This window comes from Eleginops maclovinus, chromosome 3, assembly GCF_036324505.1.
Source record: "Eleginops maclovinus isolate JMC-PN-2008 ecotype Puerto Natales chromosome 3, JC_Emac_rtc_rv5, whole genome shotgun sequence".
Lineage (NCBI taxonomy): Eukaryota > Metazoa > Chordata > Actinopteri > Perciformes > Eleginopidae > Eleginops > Eleginops maclovinus.
Genome location: NC_086351.1, coordinates 14,807,437 through 14,822,899, shown reverse-complemented (window position 1 = coordinate 14,822,899; position 15,463 = coordinate 14,807,437). Strand labels below are relative to the sequence as shown.

General features: G+C 38.9%; 1 protein-coding gene across 1 annotated transcript in view; it reads right to left on the bottom strand.

The window, feature by feature from the left end:
- The window catches only part of col14a1a (collagen, type XIV, alpha 1a), a 106,291-nt gene that overhangs the window by 56,632 nt on the left and 34,196 nt on the right, over window positions 1-15,463 (bottom strand). The window contains exons 15-22 of the mRNA XM_063880370.1: window positions 14,625-14,764; window positions 11,152-11,284; window positions 10,633-10,671; window positions 9,365-9,507; window positions 6,900-7,032; window positions 5,568-5,690; window positions 3,818-3,967; window positions 74-190 (exon numbers count right to left, since the gene is read on the bottom strand). Coding sequence (XP_063736440.1) covers window positions 74-190; window positions 3,818-3,967; window positions 5,568-5,690; window positions 6,900-7,032; window positions 9,365-9,507; window positions 10,633-10,671; window positions 11,152-11,284; window positions 14,625-14,764 — 978 coding nt within the window. The remainder of the gene's footprint in view (window positions 1-73; window positions 191-3,817; window positions 3,968-5,567; window positions 5,691-6,899; window positions 7,033-9,364; window positions 9,508-10,632; window positions 10,672-11,151; window positions 11,285-14,624; window positions 14,765-15,463) is intronic.

Sequence of the window (15,463 nt, the reverse complement as noted above, 5' to 3'; positions counted from 1 at the left end):
CTTCTCACCACCTTTAAGAACAGAGGTAAATACTGGCCCAAACACATGCACCATAAACAGCAGATGAACTTACTGAGTGTAGACTGAATGGAGATTCTGTATAATGTGGCTTGTAGAAGAGGCTGCCACTGGACACACAGGCTGATGGGACGTATCTGGTAGGTCGACAAGCCCGAGACACCCAAGAACACTGCAGATAAAGAGACAGGCAGACATAGAAATTACAGAAAAATACATTTAGATAAATACATTTCCAACAGGAGACAAACATGAAGCAGAACAAAGCTTGAGTTCGTAACAGTGGTCACTTGTTTTTACTGTCCTTTCAAATGAATGACAGTACTGCACACGGAAAATATAACTGATGTTAAACAGTATTAAAACATGTATTTTTAACCAACTGTGGCACATCTGTTTTTATCATAAACGTTTTGATTATTGTCGCTTATGTGACATGTCTGGTTAGACCACCGCCCAGCCTGCTCATTTAACTGCTATACGACCCAAGACTCAAGAGACACTCAATCACATAAAAGTAACACTCTGGCTGTCTTTGCTCTAGCCATGGATCATGTGCGCTACTACAACTTTATTCTCCACATCTTATTGGCGGTTCTGCTAAATCTTTCTTTAAGCCACTTTCCCAGTAGACATACAACTCACTAACAGCTACAACCATATGGCTTTTGTCTTCAGTGGGGAAGCTGAAAATGTACATTCATTCCCGGGACAAATGACCAGAAAAAAAGCTATTTGTCAGTAACTTTAACTGACTGGCTGACAGTAGTGTGAGATAATAAAGTACTCACACAAAAACTATATTGTTCAAAACTTGAAAAATGAGGAGAAGAGCTGCATTAAACAGAAAAGTGGCTCTTTGGTCTGCATATGAAAAATGAACATTGCACCAAATAAAGTGGCAATGGTTGAAATGTCTCCATAGTGACAGTTCCTGTGACAACATTCAGCTGAGTTAGATGTTAGAGCACTTCACAAAAAGTGACAAAATGAGTCGCTGTCAGGCTCGCTGTTTAACTTTCTCGTGGAGAAACAATGAGGCATGATGCAGCAAAATGCAAAACACCACCAAGCAATTTAAATAGCTGAGGCTTGTTTGGTAGTGAGTACCACAGGAAAGCAAATCTCCCAGGAGCCCACCTCTCCCCCCGCCCTTTCTCTATCTCGTTAACAGAATTTGCTGATGGTATAAAGTAATCTTGGCTCCAGCACCAGAGTATGGATATTTTATACTGGGACCATATGGCAGATGCCTTATTTTAAATACAAGTGAATAATGCATTCGCTATGGCAACCCATAATTTCCTTTAATGATATGCAAAAATATAAATAAAACTCAGTCTGGGCAATAAATGAAAACAAGCAGGCACAGAATGCATGTCAAAAGATGTCAATACGGAAAATGAAAACATGTATACGATACAATAAATAAGCACCAGAGTCAAGATGTCAGCTTTCTTAAAATCAATGTGGCATGTTTCCACAGGAAAATGGCCGGATCTTGAGCAAATTAAAAAGCTTTGCATGTTTTTGTTTTAATAAACAGTTTTATTTGCTTTAGGATACCTTTAATTATTTCCTGTTTTGGGTGACAGGAACTGAGGATGTGGGGACAGTTTTCATTAACCAAAAGTTTACAGATACAAACCAAGGTTGATGATATGGGGATTTGTCAGAAAAGATGTCTGAGAGTAATAGCTAACTTTATCATACTCAAAGCCAAATATTTGCACCCATCTGCCTTCACCACCTCCTCACCATCAGTTAGTTTCCACATCATTTCTTCTTTCCGCTTCTGCCTGTTTCTGATAGTCTAACCCTTTCAGTTTTTTATTTTTGTGCAAATTCTACAAAGTCTGTTTCAAAACAATCGAGGAAAACAAATATTTACTGTACAGTTGAAGTGCAAACACCTCAATACAAACTGAACACATCATTTAGAGGAAAAAGTGTAAGTTCCTTCAATGGCTCTCGAGGTACCAATAAGTACCATTTTACGCTGCATGGTGATACAGTATATGTCATTTATTTGTGTAAACACATCACAGTCATCAGAAGGCTGCAATGATCGCAGTGTATCAATGGAAATCTAGTACTTAATCTCTATTATTAGAATGACAAATAACTGAATTCATTACCACTAATAAATCAGAGTTCCTCCAGTGAAAATACAACTTTGAACAATGAATTTAAGTACACGCTGTGTAATATGGAAAATGTGTGATAAACTTCAGAAATGTATCAGTGCATGGGGAATTGCTTGTGTCTGATTATATGTGTGTATTCATTGAGGAGTCATAGGACAATATCTGAAAATATAAAAATGTATATAAAAGGTATAATAAACTCAGACCATTGTGTACTGTATGCATAGAAATGAGCTTATCAAGAGCCTTATTAATATTGTTGGAAGTAGAACTTAGAATGCAACACCAGGGAAAAGTGAATAGTTTGAGTGTATAAATCTGATGAATCTCCATGTCAATGGCTCATGCTTCATCCTTATCTTCTTATGAAAGCATATTTCATTATGAGAGCTGAATAGAGACAGAAAGGTGTGAGGGACTTGTCACTCATCTTCCAGTTGGATGATTAAAGGACAGATTAAGGATTGCACATCACCACTGCAGTATACCTGTGTTTCAAAGGAAATATCCCTTCCTATGCTGACAATGTGTAAATTGATTACCCCCTCTACATTTACCCTTTACAATTCATTCCTCAACATTTATTATCAAGTTAAAGGAGACATTTTATGAAAAATGTGCTTTTATGCATGTACATTTGGGTATCTGGAGTGCCTAACAACCCACAAACTGTCAAATAAAATGAGAAATTCATGAGCTATTAAAATTAGAGTATGTTTGTTTTAATCCAATTTGAGACTGTCCCTTGAGGCCAATCAGACAGTAAGCCCAAAAGACATCAGTAGATTTTTAAAGCAATGCCAAGTTACAGCAGGGTTTGTTTTTTTAAAAACTGACACACCCAGAGACAGTTAGACAAAAATACAACATCAAAGTTTGGTGATAGACAGTGACAGAGCAATATTCTGAAAGCCTGCCAGAGTGGGTTTACAGACATACGGATGTACATGTATGCACACACACATATCCCTGCAGTACATACACTTCTCTGTGTGGCTCTATATAACCCTCTCTCACAGTTTTTTTGTTTGAGTTGTGAGGGACGTTAAAGCCTGCGTTAGGTCTAACTGCACCTATTGATACCAAATCTATATGCATAAAGGATTGTTCTCACTGGCTGAATGAGAAATATTAATATCCTTCTGTCTATCAGTCAGTTTGCAGAAGTCTCAATGGAAATTAGAGCGTGTGGTATCAGCAGGTAGTTAATATGCATGTTGTACATTTCCATCTTTCGTCAAGTTAGTTTTTCGTTTCTGCTGCTGCTGCTGCCTCTTCATTTTAACAGTCATGCTCTCCTTTGTGACGCATTTAGACTGAAAACTTGGTGATAGTCCCAATAAGGGGGGTTATTTTGGAATTGGCAGGATTTTCCAAAAGTAAACCAACTTCTTATCAGAGAAAGCTAAAACAACATTTTGAATATCTCTTATTAACTTCCATTTCATTATAAGTCATTTAACAGCGGGATTCCAATCTTGTATTTATAGACCTGCCTGCCTATACAATGTGAATGGTGCCAAGTGAGGAAGAGTTTCATTTCTACGAAGAGAAGAGTTTATCACCCCATCAAAATTCATAACATTTTAACACCTTTTCTTAACACAAATAGGGTCTTGTCTTTTCAGATGTATTATAGAGATGCTGCTTACAAGTCTTGGAGTTCACTATTAGAGGTTCGCTTTGTCCCGTAGGGTAGGAAGCCGTCACTTGAACACTGTACTCCGTCCCACTTAGTAGATTATGAAGTACCTTGGAGTTCACATCTTCACCCACAGTTGTCTCCAAAACTGGTCCTGGAACTGAGGGAAACACACACACACACACGCACGCACGCACACACACACACACACACACACACACACACACACACACACACACACACACACACACACACACACACACACACACACACACACACACACACACACACACACACACACACACACACACACACACACACACACACACACACACACACACACACACACAGGTTGACATAATAAAGCAGGCAAGAGATGTCGAATGCAAACCAAATGTTGTTTTGTGCAATTTTTGTTATTCAAAAACATATATCTTAACAATTTAGAATCGAAACGTGGTAAGGGTCTGAAAATCTTATGCATACAAATCTTATGCATACACATGGTAAGTACTCATCCAGAAGCTTTCTCTCATGTTGCTTAAGTTGAAAACATACACAGCCAAAAGGGATATGTAAGAATGACTTAAGAGTAACATACAAGCATGTTATAAAATATACTTCTAAAACTGATACTTAAAGGCTCTACACTGCAATACATATACAATTAGTTATGCACAATATACGTTGTCTGTTTTCTGTACCATGATCATTAGCTTGTGAAAAGGGTGGCATTCTGCTTTAGCCTGGATCTTTGAACATGATTCTTTGAGTTTACCGATCAAAAATTTGGAGATGGCATTTTTAAAACCCATGGCGCAAAAATTAATGCTACCAAAACATAGCTGACTGTTGCCATGCCAGAAAATGCAACGTGCCTCTGTCCACCTCTGTCTGAAATTAAGAACCCATTGTTAAAAATATAACAAAGAACTTTGAGTGGCCAATCAGTAAAAACAATCTCACAATATTTTCATATATACTCACAGACCTGCACAAAAACTCAAAATAGTGTAAGGGATGAGCCATCAAAGCTGTAAACAGGAGTTGGCTGTACTAAACACATATCTAGAAGAAATTAACACATGGAAGCAGGCATAATCCCGCAAAAATACCTATAATAAAGGGCTAAAATAAGATAAAAACCCAATACAAGAAAAGAAACGGATGAAAAAGGAGGAGAAGAAATTATCTTAACAACCCACCAGACACTGTACTGTTGGCATTTGCACACACATTTTTTTACTCCATTGATTCTCTCTATGAATACAGAAGCTTGGTGAAATTCATTTACCTTCAAATGTATACCTAGAATCGGATTAATGCAGCGTGTATACTTAAGTCAGAGTAATTGTGTTAAGATGACAAAAAACAGACATGGAAACTCCAAATACTGCAGCCTGGTCTTGTTAGGATGAAACAAATAGCACCAGAGACGCAGCAGATCAGGTAAAATGGGCTTTTGATGAGGCTTCGAGAATATAAATAAAACAAGAATGATAACATTTTATTTCAGCTCTGGATCACCGACGTTTTCCTTGAAGCCTCGAGCGTCTTATTAAAAAGAGAAACTAAGGAGTCACTATCGGGAAAACTCCAACAATGAGAGCAGTTTGTTTTTCAGCTCGCATGTGTACAGGTTTGTTGCTGGGGGTGCTCTCATAACAAGCAGATCAGTATGTTTGGACGAGCCTGTCTCCCTAAGCGAAGCATATACTTTTATTCTCATTGAGCGTGCGTCTGTTTGTGTGTATACATACCATAGATAGGCTGGTAGACAATCCTATAGCCTGTTGCAGGAGACTGAGGGGGATCCCAGGTGACCCTGAATCGGTTGTACCACTCCTCTGACACACGCAGGTTTCCAGGAGACAAGAGGGGCACTGAAAAAACAGTACACAAATGAGAACACAGAGGTCCTATTCCAAAACGTGACTTAAAGATCTCTAAAAATGTGTCATATGCATTTCCTCCAAGTATTCATAGTGTATAAGGTATGAATTAGGGCTAGATATCAAAGAAACTGCTGATACTTGTGCAGAAAATGGTTCTTTTCACCGTCGAAGATTACAAGCCCTCTTTTGCAGGAAGAGCCCTAACACACATTCACATTTTTTAAACCTTGATTTATATATCTGTGAATAAAGGATTGCTTCCGCATGGCTCTCCACATGCAGGCAGCTGAGCTAGGGGCTAGCAGCTAAAGATGATAAGAGCATGAACAGCACAACCAACAGCAACAGTGCTGACAGGTAACAGATTCTGCTTTTATAGGGCTAATGATGATCTTTGTTGTTGGTCTCAATAAAAAAAATATGAGGACTACGCATAGCACTCGATATATAATTAGTTAATATAATTAAATCTTTAAACACACTTATGAAATATCATTTATGTTAAAATAGCAACACCATTTTATTTTTCAAGACCGTTTTCTTGTATTGTTTGAATAGTAGTTATCCCGATGTTGTAAATTCCTGTAGATCCTGATTAAAGAGAGACGATAGCTGTCCATTAGAAAATGACTGTATATCCAAGTAGGCCTGGGCTCTGATTTAGGACGAGGCAACATTCCAAGCTCAGAAGAGATTTTTATAGCAATATTGTGAGCAATTATAATACCCTTATCTTATAAGATGACATATTGGATGACATATTTCTATACAGCGAGGAGACAATCACTACTGCTAATAAGCGGTTATCAAGAGAATAGTTTGAAAAATCAATTAGCATTGAGCAAAATAATTCAATTGTCTCGTTAATGAAGGGAGCCGCTGTAATTATGAATGGCCTTCATTAAGACAATTAGGAACACACGAGTCATAGCTTTAATTCATTTTCTCCCTCAGGAACGTAGATGAACATGAAATTAATGCAAATGAACATTCAGCTCGCTGCAATAAAATTCATTTGCATTAGCTTTTGGTTTTGCCAGATGTGTTCACTTAAACTGGAACTCGCAGAAAAACTGAGAGTTGTGTGTGTGTGTGTGTGTGTGTGTGTGTGTGTGTGTGTGTGTGTGTGTGTGTGTGTGTGTGTGTGTGTGTGTGTGTGTGTTTGTGTGCATGTGTGTGTGTGTTTGTTATGCTTACATGTGGCACCCGTGGCAGATACACTGATGCCATATTGTCCATCGGTGTACAAAGGTGTGACCGTCACTTTGTACTGAGTGTCTGGTAGTAGAGGCCGCAGCACTACTGTCCTCTGACCACCAGGAACCAAAACCTGAACACACGAACACAGACACACACACAAATATATTTAAAGGCACATTGAAAGGTGTAATGCAGGCGTAAGAAAATCAAAAATCATTATTTCTCCTCTTTTGGGACTAACCTGCAAACTCACTCAAGGTGCATACAAATCTAAAACACAGATGCTTGTTCTGGAAGAGCCTGTGTGCTTGTGAACACACACTCAACAGGATACATGCATTATTTTGACCGCATGATTTGTTGCTGCCTGAACGGCCTGTTCTTAATCCATGTAAAGCACTTTTGAAAAGTGCTGTATAAATAAAGTTATTATTATTATTATTATTATTATTATTATTATTATTATTATTATTATTATTATTATTATCATCATATAGCAAGATGCAAACAGAATATGTCACTCTTCTCTGCTGCTTTAAAGGGACATATGGAGACAAAGATTAAGGCCAGGCCTAATTAGGGGAAACAAAAGGTGCTTGCATACCTTCAGGGGTTTGAACCACAACTGTTCAAGAATTCTGCTCGGTTCAGTTTAGTCAATAAAGTCAGTTAAGGCCAACAATGTGGCAGAAAGAGCAGGGAAACCCCATTACAGCTTTGTTTTAATTCATAAGTGTTGAACTTTGTTCTTTTTCTGAATCTTTGTTAAGTTTCTTAAAGTAATCCTTTATATAAATAAGGTACATCTCATGTCAAACAAAGGGCCCTGAAAAAATAATATTTTGTAGACTGACAGTGGAAAGAATGAACTTGGTAAAACTGGTGTTGCCATTTTATAATAACATTAAGTACAGAGGGCTGCTTTTAAACATCTAATAGCAAATATTAATTCTGCTCAGTTGTCATTGAACTGTACTTGTCTAAACATCTTTTAGTCTGAGCACTTTGTAGAAAGTATTGTCCATGTTCATATTGTCCGTACTTTACAGTCCATTCATTTAACAGATATGGCTTTGTTACAACTGAGCAAGCTATCTGCAAATTAAGGCTTGTGGAATGACCAAAAATAAAAGAAAACTTTCTCCGGCTTCATATTTAATTCAAAACATGATTTAATATGCACACCAGAAGAGCTTATGCCACACATCTCTCTTTTTTTAACTACTGTAAGTGTCTGCTTTCCAAAACAATACCTTAACATAAACAACAGCAGAGAGATCAGCTTTTCTTTATTGTGCACTGAGACCCAAATGTTAGCCAGTGTGTGTGTGTGTGTGTGTGTGTGTGTGTGTGTGTGTGTGTGTGTGTGTGTGTGTGTGTGTGTGTGTGTGTGCGCGCGTGGGGGGGGGGGGGTAGAGGAGGATAGAAAAAGAAATGTACGTCAAGAGAAGGGAAGTTGGATTTTTTTTACAGCCAATTGGAGGAGCTGTTCACTGACTGTGGTGCTGAAACACCTGCTCCAGCAAAATGCACACAAACGTTTGCAATTTCGTGAATAACACAACCTCCTTATAGAAAAACACAGCCTTATCATACTGTCACACACACATCCACATCAAAACACATACAAACTCTGGGAAAGGGCGCAACCTGAAACATACTCTTATCTATCAACCCTGAGACAAGTTTAAGAACTTCTCCCATTCTGTTCGGCTATTGTTTCTTTTTCCCCCTCCATTTGTTTCTTTTGCTCTTTCTTCTACTCCCACTGCGGTAAATGGCTGCTGAAAAGATAATGGAATGTCTTCTAGCTTGGCCTGGCCTCTCCATCTTCTACAGCTCTGACATCACATTGGGAAATTAAAACAGGGGGCAGAGGAAGAGAGTAGAGGGCAAAGAAGTAAGGGGAGGTGACAAGAGAGAAGAACGGAGGAGGGAAAATCATAGAGAAACAGGGGACAGATGAAGAGAGAGATTGGTGTGTGGGTGTGTATGTGTGTATGCGCGTGCATCAGTGATCAGGGTCAGTAAATGGCACTGGGCTCAAGGGCTCTTACCACAGAGAGAGGAATCAGGAAGATGAGACTGAGTGGACCGGGACTAACAGTGTAATCAGTTTTCTGATTGGAGCAAATGACCCCACACTGTCCGCTGAAATCACCATCCAAAGATGGAAAGATTAAGGATCTTCCTCCAAATATACCTCCAGTGTTGTCTGTTTAGTTAACTCAGTGTTTAAACCTGGCTGGGAACTAGATTGCTTGTGTGAATATGCATAGGAACATAAGGAGGGAGACTTTAGAAACAAAAGACAGGGATATTAAAATAGCTCGTGATTAAAATCAGAAATCACTCACTGCCTAAAACCGTAGATCCCCTACAGCAAATGCCCCTTACACCTCTCAATGAACTTAATTATGATTCAAAGATTGATTTTAACAGTTGCAGCTTGATCAACTCACAGACTCTTCCTCTTGGTCGCCCCTGAGGTCAGCGTAGGAGACTCTGTAGCTTTTCACAAGGGGGTCTTCCAGCTCCCATGATGCCTCTAAGCTCTGGGTGGTCTCGTCACTCAACAGCAGGTTCCTCGCAGCCTGGCGTGTCACTGTCACACCCCATCATAGAAAACAGGGAGTTAGAGCTTGGCTAAAGCTACATTTTCTCAACTCTTAATGTGCTTCAAAAAATTGTGGATTAAAGAATTTCAGTGAAAATGTGTGAAAATTATACCAGGCAACGTCAACGTGCCGATATGCTCAGATTGCTGTGATGAGCTGGATAAATAAAGTTGCAGTTTAATCTCACCAGATGGAGCTTTTATTTATCACGAACACAACTCAGAATTTAAAAGGGTTTTTAACCAAGAAAATATAAGGACTAAGCAGTCCTGGGGCGATGAAAATCCGTGTCAGGGTTCCATACATATTGCAGCGACTCACTGGCTACTTTAACTTGTGATTTTCACAGGAACATTTGGTGTTTTTAAAGTTGATAGTGGGCAGGGAACTAAATAAAAGAAGAAATGTTGTGTTTTAAAAGCTTTGAATGGAGAAAAACAACTTTACTGGTTGTGGCCTGTTTTCATATGAACCAAATCCAGTTGGCCTCCAGGTCACCCCCGAGATAATGAAGATTGAACTATAGTCTCTGGTTGAAGCCAACTTGGTAAGCCCATTTATAAAAATGAAAGAGATCTTCCAAATGTCTTTCATAAGCTAAATCCTGCTTGCTAATGTAATCAATGTTTCAGTACTGCATTCATCAACATTACCCAGAGCAGACAGTGTGGAGCTTTTCTAAGCCCTCAGTAATTCTGGTTTTGCTTCCTGAAACTAAACGAACATCCAAATCCAAACTCTGCTATGGGAACTTGTTAGAACTGTGCCTGAACTCTGGCAACATAAGCACATGCTGGAAACTAGTAGAGTCTTTCCTATTTCAATGGCACTACGATTTCTACACAGATGTCTTGGCTTGAATTGTGATTTAAATGTGTCCAACTTCTCTGCACGAGTAGTTCTTTGAAGCTTGCAGCAGACCAAGTTGAAGTACAACTTCAACTTGGTCTGCTGCAAGCAAAAGAGTTGCAAAAATATTGATTACCCAGCAAAATTTTCAATCTGACATGATATGACAAATCGTATCTTTCAATTAACTGTTTAGCCTGTATAACATTGATTGTGACTTTTGCTACTGACATTTTGTAATTTTACAAGAAATCACTTCTTACCTGCTGTTGTAGTAGCAATTGTTGTTGTCATCCTGGCCACTGAGAGGAAAAAAAAGGCAACATTAATCAGATAATTCAATAGAACCTCTCCTCAACATCTCTCTGTTTCAATAACTACAGTAATGAGACAGAAAAACACAAAATATTGATGGGAAAATAGATTATTTTTCCTCTGAGATAAGCTTCGACAAACAAATCAATGCAAATGGGCTCATGCAGAGCTACGCTTTGAACTCAGAAATGCTAATTCTTTGATCCTGAAAGGGAAATGTGATTGGACTGGTCTCAGTGGCACTTAGGTGAAGAGGGTTATTAAGGTCACAGGCTAATTTACAACATAAATGCAAACAAGGGGATTTTAATTTTTGAAATTGCGCTCACTTGTCTCTCTTATGTCTGGAAAGTTTTGAGATTCTGGTTTCGTTTTTTATGAATAAGATGCAACAAACACTACAACTGTCTGATTTAGAAACAGAGCAGCTGCTCATGTGGGCAATCCATCAGTGTAATGTCACTTACATGTGGTCTCTATGACAGAGATGGTGTCACTCTCAGATTCATCTTTGAACACAGCGGTCAACATAACTTCATACTCAGTAGAAGGACTCAGGCCGGTCAGGATGTATCTGTTATCACTTCCACTTAAGATCACCTACAGAAAAGAAACACATATACAGGTGTTACTCTCTCATTACATGTTACGTCCTAGCATCTCTACTTTACATCAAAAAAGTTGTTGGCTAATATTTTGAAAACATTTGCTCCTGCTGTTTAATATTTTCAACAGTTCATTTTGACAGGTCTTTGTTGCACCAACTGAACTTGAAAACGATCCGTGAAATAACGTTTTAATGACTTTCTTTCATGTTGTGTTTCACAATGTGTTACAAACATGTACATTAGGCCACCTTCTGTTTTGTAATTTATCTTGCGCACCTATCTTTGCTAGAAGAAAATAAGTAAGAGTTTCCCGAGTAAGATGTGATGAAAAGTTTGGGAATTCAGTAAAAGTCTCACGACATTATTTGTACTCTAAGTACAACACCAGACTTTCAAAACCAAGGTCATCCCTGAGTTTTAGGAGATGCCGTTAAACATAAAACAGATAAAAATACCTCAGTGCTCGAAGCAGAAGGAAATGGTTCTGAATACCTTGTATGTGGATATTGTAATACTGTGTTGAAGTAAATGACTGATTATTGTTTTTTTCATCACTTGAATGTACCTACTATAATCTTTGTTGTGTTAAACAAAACCAACATCAGAACAGGGCCATTGCAAGACTGACACAGCTATAGGAGTTAGCATATGTGTAGTTTCCCCTGAATATAACAGCATGGCCAGTTGGATCAACTACTGCTGCGGGAGTCCAAACGACTATTTGTCCAACGCAAAAATGAGTCAGACCCCAAGATAAACACAAAGAGGTCATCAGAAGTACAGAGTGCATCCACGGAGAGCAACATTGTAAATGGAATTTGTAGATGACTCAATAACCATATTATGTGCAGGAATTACGTTTCTATACAGAGCCCTTTGAGGCACTGTTGCATGCTAATTTCAGCAGTGGGACCGGCCATTTGTGCTTTCCCAGGAGCATGTGCATCTTTAGTGCTTCATTCTCTCATTTTAGGTTTTTACATTTCCTTCCATTTCATGAGATTTATTTCCATATTTTACGGAGTTGCCCCCAGTGTGTTTTTGCCTGATTAAAGAGTGGATTAAAACAGACATTTTACTGATTAACAAAGAACACAAACATCTTGAATTTGAAAACTGTATCAGGATGCTAGTAAAACCAATGAATCCGAGCAAAACAAGATAATCAACAATGAAACAATTTCCTCAATTTCCTCATATGGAGCTCTGGATTATCATAAAGTCTCAATCTGGATGATCGTTCACTCCGTTGGTTGCCTTTCTGTTGTTCGACTATTATGTTTAATGCCTTTTCAGAAAAAAACAATACAGAGTGGTCGGTGGAGGATTTAAAAGTGTGTTTATAAATGCGTGTGTGTGTACACGGGCAGAGTATGTGGGTGAGAGACAGAGAAAAGCTGCATGTATCCCTTTCTCTCTAACGGCAGAATTACCAGCCCACCTCTTCCACTCCCCAGAGTGTTATTTTCAGCTCTGATGACTCTTAGCAAAACACACAAATACACAGACACGCTCACACAACTTGCACACACAAACACGCACACGCTCTTACAGACCTGAGGGCTCTATCGCTGCCGCACAGCTGGCTCCAAACCCGGGATAATGGTAATAAAACACCCAAGCCGTTAATTTTGAGATTTATTCAGCCTTTATTTACACTCAGCCATGCCAGGGGTTTTACCAGCTACCGGTAGTGCAGTAAGCTTACTATATGTGCAGGCCTATAGATATTGGCACCCCTTTATCTGAGTAAATGAAGTGTAGCCACTTCTACCTCTGGAAAGCAAGATAACAAGTGGACCCCTGGCTAAATTAAAAAATCAAAATCCATGGAGGTTATTTAGCTTTTAATGCTAAGTCATAAATTTATGTAACAACGTTGGGGTTCAGGAAGTGAATTTATATGTTGCGGTGAACTCATATTTGTGCCAAGAATCAGCTTTAAAGGGGACCTTCCACTAAAAAATGTTTTTCCCTGTTGCTTTTGACATAAGATAGGTCAATATGAGTTTGTGAACTATGGTAGGTTTGAAAACTATGGAACTTGTCTGCTGTATGCAATAGCCAATTAAAGAAAATAGGCGGAAGATATGGGCCAATGTGAAGTCTCCTTCAGTGTGTCGCAGGAAAGCTTAATTATTATTCATGCTCCACCCACTTGGTTTGAAACCGCCCATAGAATTTTTGACAGAACCAGGCAGAACGAAATCCTAACAGACCCGCTTTTCAGACGCAGATCAATTTTGGAGCTGTTGTGGGAGTTGAGCCGCAAGCACACTGCTTGCCTCGGCAAAGCAGCAAGCTAACGCTATCAACGCTACAATACCAAGCTTTCAGGCTGTATGAACACTAACTTTACCTGAACTGTGCAGAAATACGGCGATGAGTTTTCATCACAAGCCCAGACGCAGCAACTTGTAAGAAAACAGCGTCTCAGGGCATGTTAACATTTAACAACCTATTAATGTGGCATACCCACTTAACGGGAAGAAACTCAGCTACCATACCATATTAACCATGTTTACCAAAACGAAACATAATTCCAACACCAAGCATCTAAATCAGCACTGAACGAAAACGAGCTATCGCTACATAGCACCGACTATGGCGATTTGTTTACTTCATGCTATCTGCACAAACCACATCACATATGAAGCCTGAGATTCCACGGATTCCATTGGTATAAGTCTCATCACTGTATGAACGAAACTCACTGAACTAGCAGCCAAGAAAGAGCAAGAAAACTGCTTCACTTTAGAGAGCCATAGCTATAAGCAGTCTTTGCCTTTGTGATCAAACGTTGTGTTCAGGGTCATACAAACGCAGCTGAGGGTTAATCCGATGTCTCTGTGTCACTTTGAAATGATTACTGATAATCTATCATTATTTATTGTAATAAACTGGTAAAGCGCAACAAGCGATGACATTTTTTGTTTTTTTCAAGGGCGGGACATTTGACAAATCTCTAAGAGGTTGACCAATCACAACAGGGTCGCCAGCTAACCAATCAGAGCAGCGTGCGCTTTTGCAAAGGTGGGGGCATGGGCTCTTCAGAGCGGAGTGAAAAGTTGACATTTATGTACAGGCAGTAAAGAAAATAAAACACTTTTTCAACATTGAAGCATGAAAACATGTCATATTGGAGCAACAAAATACATATATGGACCTGAAAAGTAGCATAACAGGAGACCTTTAAAGTTTCATGCCTATGGTGTTTTCAACATGCCAATGAAGATTATCTTAACTGTCATTTTTTGCAGGTGAAAAAAGATCTTCAGTAAAAATGTCTCTAAAACAGACACCTTTACATGTAATATGTTATTGGTACGGACCTCTTTTGTGTCGCCACCCATGAACGGGGCCCAGGAGAGTCTGTAGAGGAAGATGTCATCGGCCGAGTGATCCCAGCTGACCTGGAAGCTGTCTGTGCTCACATCATTGGAGCGAAGGTCCAAAGGACCAGGAACTGGGGCTGAGAGACACAGAGGAAGAGTTTCCTTATTGTTTTACCTTAATTGTCATGTGCATATGATTTCTAATTATGTGGTTGTCCTATAGTTCTTTTTGACATTTTCAATATGTTCTTGATGCAACGATATTAACTCTTATCATGCTCATTCCATCGTTCTTTAAAAAAAAAACACATTTATGTTGGTTAATGAAGCTCCCTCTCTCAAACCTTGGTCTCTGAGCAAAGTGCAAGAGATAAATAAAACTCAGCACATCCCTTTAGAGTGAGAAGTTAAATATTGCCGGGTATAAATGAATTTTAGCTGATTCAGCATTAGAGCCAAACTGCTTGTTGCTTAAAGGGATATTCCTACAAATCAATATCCGTCAGCGTGACTGAATAGTAAAGGGACAACAAAATGACCTTTTAATGCGACTGGGCCATTATGCCGAGGTGTAAATGAGATTGGCAGACTGCCAAAATAGCAACAGGACCAGAAGGGGTAATAAAATGCAATGCTGTTTGCCACTTTAGAGAGAAATGGTTTGCCTTCCAAAGGTATTAGTACAACTACTTCAGGAAATTGAGACAAAATTGTCCTTAGCAAAGATGGGAAATGTCATAACACCAATGTGGAAGACAAAGTAGAAGACATTATAAAACAAAACAAATGTACTTGATCATTAATAACCACTGGTGCAACCCTTAGTTAAACTCAAA